General features: G+C 41.1%; 1 protein-coding gene across 21 annotated transcripts in view; it reads right to left on the reverse strand.

Annotated features, from left to right (window-relative positions):
• The window catches only part of EIF4G3 (eukaryotic translation initiation factor 4 gamma 3), a 147,911-nt gene that overhangs the window by 48,068 nt on the left and 86,952 nt on the right, over positions 1–12,891 (reverse strand). For 10 of the 21 annotated variants that reach the window (XM_049804810.1, XM_049804889.1, XM_049805346.1 and 7 more), the window contains 3 exons: positions 11,547–11,647; positions 8,863–8,985; positions 3,151–3,310 (listed from right to left, as the gene is read on the reverse strand). In XM_049804810.1, coding sequence (XP_049660767.1) covers positions 3,151–3,310; positions 8,863–8,985; positions 11,547–11,647 — 384 coding nt within the window. The remainder of the gene's footprint in view (positions 1–3,150; positions 3,311–8,862; positions 8,986–11,546; positions 11,648–12,891) is intronic. The other 11 variants (XM_049805609.1, XM_049805166.1, XM_049806307.1 and 8 more) reach the window with 2 other exon arrangements.

Raw genomic sequence — 12,891 nt, forward strand, 5'->3', positions numbered from 1 at the left:
GAAAAATAATCGCTGGGCTTGCTGCCATTTTTCCATCTTTTGTCCCGATGCAAACATTCACGAGGCGGTACAGATGCTGGCTTCGCAGGCAGTTTTTGGAGCACACATTACTGAGTCATAGTGTCAGCGGAGGGACTGAAAGTTTTCCAAACTTCAGGATCTGACATTAATCTATTTTTCACAAACTGTTATACATTCTCCATGTCTGATACATTGCAGGATTTGTGGAGAGTTTTAAAAAAATAATAATACTCCTCCAAACATCCCACTGAACCTGTGCAAGCTGAGTAAACGTGAACAGCCCTGATTTCATGCACAATTATACCCCATTATAAGTTCTGCACCAGCCTGGCCTGCAGCCAGGTTCCTGCACGCTCTGCCATCAGCTTGACCTGAATTCTCCAGCAATATCCTTGCCTTCTGCAGCCCAGCTGATATATATGCACCTAGGGCATCTATAGGAATGACAGCTAACTGCTTGCCCCAAAATAATGCCACTTTTCAAGGTATTACAGTAGCAATCCCTATATTCCTCCAAATCATGTATGAATTTTGAAGCCTGAAAAACCAGAAGCTGCTTTAAAAGCAGCAAATGCCAAATGCTTGTCTTCTAAAGAAAAAAACAAGGAAATTAAGTGCAATGCAATCCCAATTTCAGCCTCACTAATGACTTCAACACAAAAATAACAGGGACTGCAGATACTTGCAGTGAGAAATAACAGAGGCTGGGTCTGCTGGCACAGCACACACGCTTCTGCTCCTGATCCCCAACCCAGCAAACGGGCCAAATGCTGCACGCAGTTATAAATAACTGCAAAATGATCGCTGAATATCACAAAATTAGAATGATAGCTTTATACCAAATTTCAACTGATGCAAACGAGCGCACGAGGTGAAGGGCACAAGGGAGAATGTGATCCACTAATGAATGCAGCGGAGGGGTCTTAAGGGAAGCAATAATACTGGTTTTAATAAACAGTTGCTTGAGAAAGCCATGCAACCCTGTCTATGACTATTTTTGTTTTAGAATAAAAAACCCCCAACATCAGGCACAATGTGAAAAATTATTTTGATACCTTGGCATGTATTTCTGGAAAGATGTGCCCCCTGAGTCACTAGCTCTGTTTAAATAAATAATTTTAATCATGTCTAAACTTCCTTCACCTTTAACTCGCTCTGTCCAGTGACTGACACCACTGCTGCTCTCCCCCACCCCGAGGCCACAGTCGAATGCTAATGGTGTTATTTCAGGGCTCACTCTTTCTCTGCAATGCTTACATAAATGTGCTCTTTAGCAATTTTTGGACTGGAACAAATGTTTGAATCTTTCTGGGATGGAATGGAGATAAACACAGGAAAGCTCATCAGTGTTAAATCCCAGTCCAAGCCCTGATTTATATTTAAACCAGCACAGTCAGACCTGTGTAACTAACTAAATAAAGACCACTTACTTCCAGTTGCCTACAAAGCGATGAAGTTAAAGAGAGAGAGAAGAGAGAGAAGACCCACTTGTCCTGGAAATACAAGGTTTTATACACAGGGTTGAAATACTGTGATGTAAAGTGCTGGATTTTACAGTTCAGCATCAACTTGCTTGAAAGGGCAGATGCATTTTGGTGCCTGCATCACGGTCATCAGTTGTTCAAGTCCCAGTGCCACCATGCACCTCGGCATGCTCAGAGCGTGTCCCTGGCAGCGAGTGGGACTTGGGCAGGTTGGCATAGTGGGGACACGAACACAGACCGGGAAGAGCAGTTGTGCCAGAGCTGTGCAGCAACGCACAGCAGTGAGCCTGCGCGCTCCATTCGGCCAGCACAATCACAGTCGATTTGATATACATTAAGCCTATCGACAATTTTTTCAGGTGATGGAGACATCCAAGTTTTGCACAAAGATCTAGTCCCGCTTCAAGTGGGAGATGGGACCAGATGATCTCTAAAAGTTCCCTTGTCAACCATTTCTAGACACTGCAGCAGTTTAGACAGGTATCCATGGAACAGTTTGCAGAGGGAAAACCCTGAAGTCTACGCTATGGCTGTAGAAGAGCAACATTTTCAACAAATTTTAGAATCTGATACAAGTTAGCCTCAGGGATACTTCCCTTTACTTTCAAGCAGTGACTGTACTGCTATTTGGATCTATGACTTCTGAAACATCAGAGGCAGCTTCTTTTCCTCTTTCTTAGAGCTGTGCTCCTCTGGAGCTTAGCTTTCCTCTAGCAAATACTGTGGGAAAAAAAATAATCTTGGCAGGCTCAAAGTTTACAGGATACACTCATGAGTGAAAGATGGCACTTCTCGACTTGCATGTACACATCGCTGTAGGCAGAAACCTCAAAAGCTGCAATGCAGTGAATAACCAGGAAGCAAACAGTGGTGTCAACTCTATTCCAACACCAAGTCCATTAAAACGATGACAGTATACACATTATTAACTACAGCTTTTCAATGGCTTTTAGGTGGCTATAAAATTTCAGCGTGGGAGGGGACTTGGCATGCTCCACCTTCCCTCCTGCAACACCTTTTCTTTGAACAGTTTAAAAAATCTCCCTTCAAATATCTATTCTTAGATATGAGAAGGAAATGTAATCACTTTAAGAAACTTTTTCCATCTGTGCCATATTTACTAAAGTCAGCAAAATTTGCTATGCCGCTTATGAGATACTTTGCGCTCTAATGGTTTTTTTGGTTGTTTTTTTTTCCCTAATTAATATTGCTCATGTCCTGTAGGACAGGATACACAAGCAGCTCTGGAGAAGCCATATGATGCTCTGGTTATGTGCCATTGCTATGGCTAGTTGTCCAAATGGTATAAAGCCTCTCTGGCTAAGAGCATTTTACTGACAACACACCTGTTTCTAAAGGATGGCACGTGGGCGAGAGGAGGTGCATGCTGCTAGGTGCTCTGAAACAACATTTAGTACATATAAGCTTGAATGCAATTATTTTTAACCAGTTTCATGTTGGCAAATTTCAATTAATTCCCTCAGCAGCACATTGTTACGATGTTCCACTAGAGGAAAAAAGTCTTTCCCCTCCTATTTCTGCTGACTGCTTGTCTTCATGCCAAAAATATTTAAACTAAAACAAGAAAGAAGGAAAAAAAAAAAAAGACTAAAAATAATCAGGAAGGAAATATCCATCAACAAACCTTGCTTCGGGTTGCTAGTCGCAGTGACAGGGGTGCTGGCAGCGAGATGGGTGTTCTCTACAGTCCCATAAACCACAGGGCTGTGCTCGGGGACCTGGCTGGACAGCTGCTGAGATTTGAAGTACAAAAAAGGGTGATAATGAGCGTGCGAACATAAAAACTAGCAACATGGAGCACAAGCAAGCAAGTGGGGAGACAAGAATAGGGTGGGATAGGAAAGAAAAACAAAAGGCAGGGAAAATAAAAGAGAAAAGATACACAGACCGATTGAATAAATTCAAAAAGGACATGGGAAAGGGAGGGAGGAAAAGGCAGCAGGAAAAGGGGAAAAAGAGACGATTACTGTTAACAACAGCAAGAAAGAGACAGCACAGCACAGTTATTAACACACTTCATTCTCTGAATGCTTCTTCCAAGAGCAGCAGAAATGCTCCACTGCGTAGTCTGCAAAAAGTTGGATATACACCAAGACTCCTGGACCTCTCCATAATTTAAATTTGCTTTTTGGACTTGACTCCTTTCTCAACTGATCAGTTATTTCAAACACCTTAAAAATTTTAATATAGATTTATTTATTTTTCTATATATTTATTTATAGATAGATAATGTGTGTGTGTACGCATGAATAGTGTATATACGTATCTCTGTGCACGCACACAGTAACTTGTTATTGCACTAGGAAAACAATCTAGATTGATTGTAACTGCGTGGTCATATAAAAAAAAATAATCCAATGCCCTCTACAGACTTACAGACGGTACCTGCTGGGTAGTATGAGAATAAGACTAGTTGTGCATCAATCTAAAGGGGAGCAGGAAGAGCTGGTTCCCAATCAGCACAGAGCGAGCTTGAGATATTCTATACATAAAAACCAAAACTGCAAGACCAGCAAAGTCATCAGACTGAAAAATCCATGGCCTGTTGCGGAGGCCACATATTCTAATCATGTCCCCACCATTACTGGGACAAACATTTCACTTGTGTTCATGAAGGTTCGATAAAGACAGAAAAAATCCCCTGTATTTTACTTCTGAATATAAGGAAAACCTTGTGTAAGACTAAATAACTACACCAAACACACCCAAACTTACAGGTAAAGCACTTGTGTAAGTTAGAGTGAACATACATGGGGCAAGTCAACTATTCACATTTGCAAAATCCCCTTAAACACGCATCAGGGACCATGCACAGAAGAAAACAGGGCTAAATTTAAATTTAATACTCTGAAGTGGAAAGCCACACAGCTTTTTGGAGATGGCTGTTCTCATCTAGCTATACATCCATGCTGACTTCTCAGGAGATCTACAGGAAAAGGGATTTTTAAACAAACAAAATAAAGCAGAGTGCCCAAGACATGGTTGTCTAATTCCTTCTTTCAGACAGGCTATCAGAAATCCATGCAAAACTTATTTCCCTAAAAAAAGAAACTCTCTAGCAACCTGCTCCTCTTCCTGGGACTCTTTTTTGCTCCCATTTACAGCTTTTTCAGCTATTGCGTCTGAACAGTGCAGAATAAAGAATGAATTATCTTCAATTCAATGTTTTTCACCATTTCAGGCAACAGAAAGGTAAAGGACAACTGTGGAAAAAGCACATCTGGAAAAGCCAAAATGAAAAACTAAGTAAGCAGGGTGAAGGGTTGAAATTTTATTTGGGATTGCTCCTCTTCCAGGAATGAGCCCAATGAGATCAGCTGGACTATGGATGAAGAATTGCATCCCTACCTCCAGCCAAATCTGAAGGAAGCCAAAGAAAACACAGTTTTACAAATGAGCAGGTTTCAAGAACACTTTCCCCTCACCCTCAGCGGATCACTAGTTTCATTTTATGAAAAATCTATGGATGAAAGCAGTGGGGAAAAAGGAGAATGTGCTAAAAGTCACAGGAACCAAATGAGACTACTGGACAAAGCACTTGTAAGCCTAGAAACTTCTTGGGTCAGTAAACATATTTTCTTAAGGAATTTGGAAAACACTCATTGATTTTGTGGGAATGATATTGCAAAGCAATATAAATGGTACTTAAGTACTGACCCTTATAGGCTTGCCGTTTCAAAATGGAGCATTTAGAGACTTTCTAGGAAAAAAAAACCCACTCAAAACTGCTCTCATGATTTATGATGCTAAAAGAGTTGCTCTGTGTTATTCTATCCTACCATGGCCCGTAGACCAAGCAAACACAAAGTATGACAAACTCATTGATACTTGGAAGAGGTTTGCCAGGAAAATAAGAGCATTTCTTACTCTTTAAAAGGTGATCTATGTAAGTCAGTGCTGAGTAAATACCATAGCCAGATTTAATACATGGTCCATTTAACTTCCCAGAAAAAAATATAGTGTGAAAAATAGTGTCCTGCTAAAAACGTATAAATAATATCTCCACTTACTGCCAGCTTCTCTTGCAGGAACTTTAAGCAATTAAGCCACCACTGTGGAGGTGCTGGGAAGGCTCCACCTAAAGCACTTTTTGGTCAGCAATGCTGACCAAAGCAGGAGATATGAAAAGCATGGAAATAGCTAAAACCACATGGCATGAGTCTTGGCAGCGATGCTCATCTTTTGGACAAGTCCAACTTTTTTTTTGATGTTAAGCACAATCTATGGAGAGAAGAGGGTGCTTCAGGCTTCTGTTATCAAAGTTTCGGGTTTTCTTTGAGTCAGTTATAAAAAAAAAACAAATCAAAATTTAAAGAAAAAAAAAGAAAATTTTGAAACCTATTATTATAAAATGGCTTTTTTTTCAAATGTAGAATTTGGGACAGGGACTGGTCTACAGCAGTGGCTTCCATGCACTTCTTGAGCAAGTTTCTCCCTCTGTGCTTGTGTAATTTAAATAAAGAGATTACAAAATCAGATACTGGCCATCAATATAAAAGAAGCATTACTAGCATTTAGCATACTTTGGACTGGGAGTCACTTTGATTAGATGATATTTCATCAAGCCTGGAGATTGCTCGTTTGCATTTTGAGTGTTCAACCAGATGAAATCTTACCAATGCCCCTGAGGTGCAGGGTTTGACCCAAAGAGGTGGTGGAAGAAGACAACAGTAACGATAGCCCCCTCACACCTATTCCAGGAGCTGTCCTAAACTGTGAGCATTTCAATAGGCAGGTATTTTCACATGAAGTTCACACTGACTGTTCACAGCTTTTATCAGCTGGGGAAAGGGAATACCAAAAAGCACTAGCACATTTCAAGCAAAGTTATGGCTGAATATTTAAAGTTTACTGATTTTAGACTGTTCAAAATTATAACATCCACCACTACTGGAATTCAGCCACTGAGCATAGCTGTTAAGGCACCATCTAATTCCATCTAAGATACAACACTTGCTCCAAAGAAATGAATTAGAGATGCTGTTGGGACAATAACTTTGAATTTCCTGGCTCAAGTGGGCTTAAATTTTCAGTTATGTTACACTAATGAACTTTTTCTGGTGAGCACAATTTCAGAGCTCTTCTGTGATTAACAAATGTGGTTCCAAGTATCTAACCAAAACAAAGCCTGGATATTAATCAATGAAGTATTTGCATACCTGACTTGGAGTAGATGATTGGACATCACTGCTGTGCTCTGCATATAAATTACAGCTGATAAAAATTCATGCTTATTAATTTCCTCTTGAAAAACATTTATTTCATCCTGTTTGACTTAATTGTAGTATCTTAAAATAGATTTCAGACTGCAAAAATGAGCCGGTAAGTGCCTGGATTAGCTGCACCATGCATAAACATAATCTGAAACCCTGGCTGTTTTCAACTCTTCCCCACTTCTAATGGGGAAAGTCATTCAGCATGAAGTAACAGGAAGAAGATCTCACCAGCACTCCAACGTTTTACATCGCTAGTATCTTCTCTCATGGAAAAAGCTCAAAAAGAAGTTTAAATGATTCTATACATAACCACCTCTTAGCTCTCTTTCCTTCCAGCTGTAGCTGCAAATCATCAGACCGCTCTTGGGCAGAAAAATAGCTTTTTCCAGTCGAGCATTGCAGACCTTGTTGCAAAAACACAGCTAGACAGGAATTGCTCAAGCATGGTGCCTTGCTGCTGCTTGCTGACGATGAAGACCAGGAGGAGAAAGCGGGTGACCCAAAGCACATGGTGATGCCTTCATGCAACAACAGGATTCGACTGAACCAGGGGAACGGCCAAAAGCCGTAACTATTCCGTTGGTCTCAACAGAGGGGAGATCTGCAGGCCAGGCTCTTATTTCATCCCAGTGATCCCAGTTACACTTTTACTGGCTCAGCTGTAACCTCAAGCCCCTGCTCCAGCACAATGGGCGTCTTAAGGCAAGCTTGTGCTTTTGCCTCAGCACAGGACAGTCAGCAGAAAAACTCTCCAAATGCAGAGGGGAAAGTAAGGTTTCAGTTCAGAAAAGGCCGTTTCACCCAAAAGCCAGCAAAAACTGGTGACATTAAACAATGAAGAACTTGGAAGAAGAAGAAATTGCACCCCAGCCTCATCCAGGCTCTGATCTAAAGCCCACCCATCACTTAGTGAAGCTTCATTTCTTCTAATCAGGCCCCCAAGCAGTGGGCAACAACCTCCAATAAAACATGGCCAACTTGCAAGGCTTGTACCAAACCATAGAGTTTCTTCTCCAATTGGTCAAAAAATTTTAAGTTTAGCAGCCTGTGGCTTAAGCACCATCTCTCCCAAAAGAGAGATGGAGAACCAAGATGATGTATGAAGCAAACAAACAGCAGCTACACCAAGCCGGCAGCTGGGAAGAGGACAGCAGCTGCCACGTGCCTCCTCTCCATCTCTGATGCTATGGGGAGATGAAAGAGGCATCGCCTCTTCCTCCTGCAGGTGGGGAAGAGTAGTCAGAGGATAGAAATAATTTTCTAATTAGATAACGCAGCCACTTGCAGCCCCAGCGGTTCACATCAGGGTGAACTTATGTCCCCGTCAGGACTGCTAGTCTGCAAGTCCGAGCGCGCTGTTTTGGCCCTGGGTCAAAAAGGACTAGAACAGACCTGGATGTCCAATCACTTTAATTTCCAGACATTACACATGGACTTCTCAGATGAAGCAGGATACAGAGACTTAGAAGGGGTCAAACTCAAATGTGTGTGACAGGAAGAGATTTATGAGCTATGGAAAATGTCAGTTTGGGATATTTATGCTTTTTCCTACATGAGAAAAATGCATTTTTAAGGTTGAACACAGGGACACCAAATCTGTGATAGATTTATCACAGTTCTGTGATAAAATTCCTGAGCTACAGTCATTCTGGTTACTCTAAAACAACACTACTAAGGCAGAAAGACATTAGTATGGACAGTGATGCAACCTGAAGATATATAATCGATCACGTGCATGATATGGACTTTCCTCAGGTACACAAGACTAACAGAAACACCACATTTCTCACAAATGTATTGGCTTCTCCTTTAACACTGAAAGTCTTTACAAGCTCTGAAATCTACTGCTTATACAAAACCAGGGATGGGTAACTTGTAGCAGCACTGCAGCTCCACATTTTACAATCTACAGGCTGGTAAAAATGACCAAACTTTGAGGGGCAGGGGGGGGGGCGGGGGGGGCGCAGGAAATAAAATTCTTGAAGAACACTGACAACTTAGGACCATCCAGGTGTCTGAGGTGATCGGTGGTGTGGATGGAAGACACAGGAATTCACTCTAACAAACAGCAAAGCAAAGCAGATGTCACTGGGGGAAGGGCTACGTGGCCACTTTATTACCTGAGGTGGAGTAGGTGTGGAAGTGGGTCTCACGATGGGAGGCGTTGGGTTCCTGCTGCCCCCTCCAGACATTATTTCTTCTGTTATATCTTTGCCTCCTTGGTTTGGATCCCGGATTCGGATCTGCGGTATTGAACAAAGAAATAATTCAAACAAGTCTTCCAGTTACACGCTGTCCTTGGGGTTTATGGAGAGGAGAACATGGACAGGACATAATTCCACTACACTCGGCAGGAGATGCTCTGGATTGAGCTGATGCTTTGCAGGAACGCTGGAATGTGGTTTGTTTCAATAACATGAAATGCATGGTATGTCATCCCTTAATCTCAAAACCTAATTTAATCAAAACGCTCATCAAACACACCAGTTAAGTCTAAACATATTCACTCAGTGCATGACCCTGTAATTCAGAATATGGTCTCTACTCCTGGAAAATAAGTTTACTGCAACTTAGAAAATTTAGCAGACAGTTTAGCTACAGAACTAAGCTTGCCAGTTAGTGGGAAGTGCAAGAATTAAAAAAAAAAAAAAAAAAAAAAAGAAAAAAGAAAAAAGGCCATGTTTTACCCTGATATGTAATTCAGTGACCTTGCCAACTCAGCTGCTGGTAAAGGGGGAAAGCAAATCAGATCTTTTTGGTTTTCCCTTCCCCATTGAGAAAAGTCACACCAACAAAACAGAGGGAATCAAACAACAAATACTGAGCAAAGGAAAGGGAAACAGCAAGAAGAACAAACAAAAGTCCTATGAAACTCATCAGCATTTAGTAAACAAGTATGTTTTTCGAGCCTCTTCACAGCCCCAAAATGGGAAGGAAAAATATTTTCCAAAATAAACCACTCAAGATCACACTCATTTCAACTGACACTTGAGCCAATGTGTGTCACCGAATACAGGGAACAATCAAGCTGTCTGGGTTAATTTGGAACAGAGTATTTAATTTTCAATATAAAAACTGAAGTTTTCCATAAACCTAAAGACAGTGCTCTTGGTTGAACTCAGTCCATAAACTGCATGCAGAATCCCCATTACACTGAGCACAATGCACAACTGCAAGCAAACTGAGACATAATCCTTCTGAGGGCAGGGGTCTCACTGGAAACCGACACGCTTTTTTCAGTCAGCAACATTTAAAGTTGTTAGCTGCAGAAGGGTTTTGTTATTTATCAACTTCAGTATGGTGTGATGTCTTCTTGACTCTTGGGTTATGAAGACAAATAAATATACATGTGGTACCTAGCATGTTGACAGTAAGTGGTCTTCTCTTGTTTTTGATGGGAGTTTTTCTGCTAAAACATTTAATTAACCACAGCTACAAGGACTTAAGAGTTGGCACGAATTCCTACCCTCTCCTCCTCTTGACAAGTAGTCAATGGCATTAAAACAAGCTTTCCCTGCCTGATAGACTGTAGTACTCGAATACTCAACTAATGGTGCATGCCAGGCATGAACATATATACATTTAATTTTTCTTTAATTTCTCTCATTTCTTCAGCTGAGACCCAGATTAGCAACTTGAAATAGTACGTTCAGAGAAAGGCATCTCAGGCATTCAAAAAACCTTTTGCCTTTCTGCTTCAAAGAACTTCGCTTTGTTGGCATAGAACTGTCTTAACCAGTTGGGTGTTTCTGAACATCTTTGCATTTCAAATGGCATCAATGATCTGGCCATGTCATGGTTTGGATGCTGAAAAGAGACTCCTCAAGACTGAAGAGGATGGTGAAGAGGTAGCAAAAGAGTTGTATCACCTTTTGCTGACAGCAGCTACAAAAAAGGTCTTTCTTACAAGCCCAGCTAACACATTGTTCAGCTCTTCCAGTTTCCCAAATCAAGTGTCATCTCAAATCATCTTCAAAAATCAAAAGATACAAATATTCTGCATTTTGAGACATGTACAAGTCCTGCATTCTTTTTTCTCCCAGGAAACAGTTCTATTAATGTTTTCAAACCACCCTAACACACATAGTGATGTAACGTAACTTCCTTCTCAATCATTTAGAATCAACTATTCACTCACAGGTTCAAGTCCACTCCTAACGTTTTCTGTTTAAATATTACATTCACCTGGTGTGTCTTTACTATTCCCTACCATCATCTACCTGCAAATGGGTTTAAATTCCATTAATCTGTGTATCTTGAGGAAATGTGGTCTCCAAACCTCTACCTACTTTGATAATGTCATGTGTTCACGTTCTTTCAAACCTACAAATAAATGCGCAACTTACTGTTTTTCTAACTTTTCCAAGGCGTAATATTGAACAATTTCTTTTTTGTCAATTTGAACCAATTCCCAACAGGCTCCCAAAAACTGATCTGAGTTTGTTCATGCCCACCTGGCTCTTTGGTAAAACTCTAAGCAGCAGTGCAGGCAGCTGAGGATCCCAGGCTCGGGAAGACAATGCAGTTTTCATTTATGTTCGTTACAAAACCGCAAAAATATTTTCCTTTTTGAGTGGCTGAGATGTCACAAAGTCAGAGCAGGAAGCCCCCGTAGAAAGTTGAAAATAAGACAACCACTGCAGCGTTGTGCAATGTTTAATTACACTTAGGCGTGAAAGGTAAGACTTAGCCTCTCTGTAAAGATAAAGCTCAGTTTTAAGCTTAAGATCGCTCTTAATTTCCTTCAACCTTAGAACCAGGACTATTCTCAGAAGGGATGTACCAGTCAAGGATGATCACTTACTGTTTTTTTCTCTCTTTTAGCTGGTGGAGGCTGCTGCTGCTGTGTAGGCACTATAATGGGTGCTGACTGATACACTGGCTGACTTGGGTAAAAAGGTGCTCCTGGGAGAGGACAAGAAGACAGAAACAAGAGTGAAAAATTCAGTTCATCTGTTAATGAAACAAAAGCAAGTACAAGAGGTAAAACTGGCCACCTACTCCTCCCTCCCTTCAAAAACCAGAACTTCTAACATCCAGCTGGTCACCTGTCCGTGTTTTGCTCTTCCCCACTTCCACTAAAACAGAAGCTGCTACTCCATTAAGACAAGCCATTAAGTCAACTACTTCATTTTTTTCTGCTCATGGAGGGAAAAAATGATCACGTGCATCCATTTCAGAGAGGTTGTTGAAATCACCAAGGCATGAAAAGATAAGTGGCCCATCCTTGGACTCCTTTGACAGACAAACAGGTGGGTTTGTTGGGGGCGTTTTTGTCTTTGTAGAGAAATTCAGTCAAATCATTACAAAGAATTTGCAAGGTCAACTGCAATCTATTTCGAAGCATAGCCAGAAAATTTAATTACAAGCAATGTTCTTGTCATGCTGCAACACAAAAAAGCATGACCATGGTTATTATTGCAAAATTATACCATGTTGTGGATTACATTCATAATATCCAATATAGTTTCATTATGTTTTTCTTTATGGAATAAGACTGGCTCAAAATGACCGAGTGCTTTAAAAATGTGCCAGACATAAATAAAGGTGGCATAGTAGAGCTGTCTTCTGTCTGTGGATCAGATTATCAAGCGAGTTTGTAAGATGGTGCTGGGTTTTTTCCCTTCTAGGCATGGATACTGGGTGGACTGCCTGCTTGCACTTGCATCTGGAGCAATGTGATTTATTCTTCAACTGAACTAACCTTTAAATGGGAATGAAAATCTGTATTGTGCATCTGTAACCAAAACGGGAGATTATTACTATCTCAAGCAAACAGTGAAATCCAAGAAAGCAAACAAAGCCAGCCCAGCACAATCTGATTTGCAACTTCAAAGGACACATTCCTCAAACTGAGAGCTGAAAAGCAAAAGCTCAGAGCAGGCTCCCTGTCTGCAAGCTCGGAACAAGAACTTTTCACTGCTGAAATAGCAGGCAGGCAGCTGAAAGCGGAGAGCATTGCATGGCACCACCATCAAGCTGCTAAAAGCTCAGCCTGCTATATTCACTCTTGGATGCTGCAATTAAGGTGGCCTAAATGACTCAATAAACTTTTCATTTTGAACTTCACAGTAAGCAGCGTGACTTCAGATCTGGCCTCAGGGCACTAAAGTCTCTGTCAGCATCCCCATGGCTTGGGAAGCGAGAGT

The sequence above is a fragment of the Accipiter gentilis genome, chromosome 1 (assembly GCF_929443795.1).
Source record: "Accipiter gentilis chromosome 1, bAccGen1.1, whole genome shotgun sequence".
NCBI lineage: Eukaryota > Metazoa > Chordata > Aves > Accipitriformes > Accipitridae > Astur > Astur gentilis.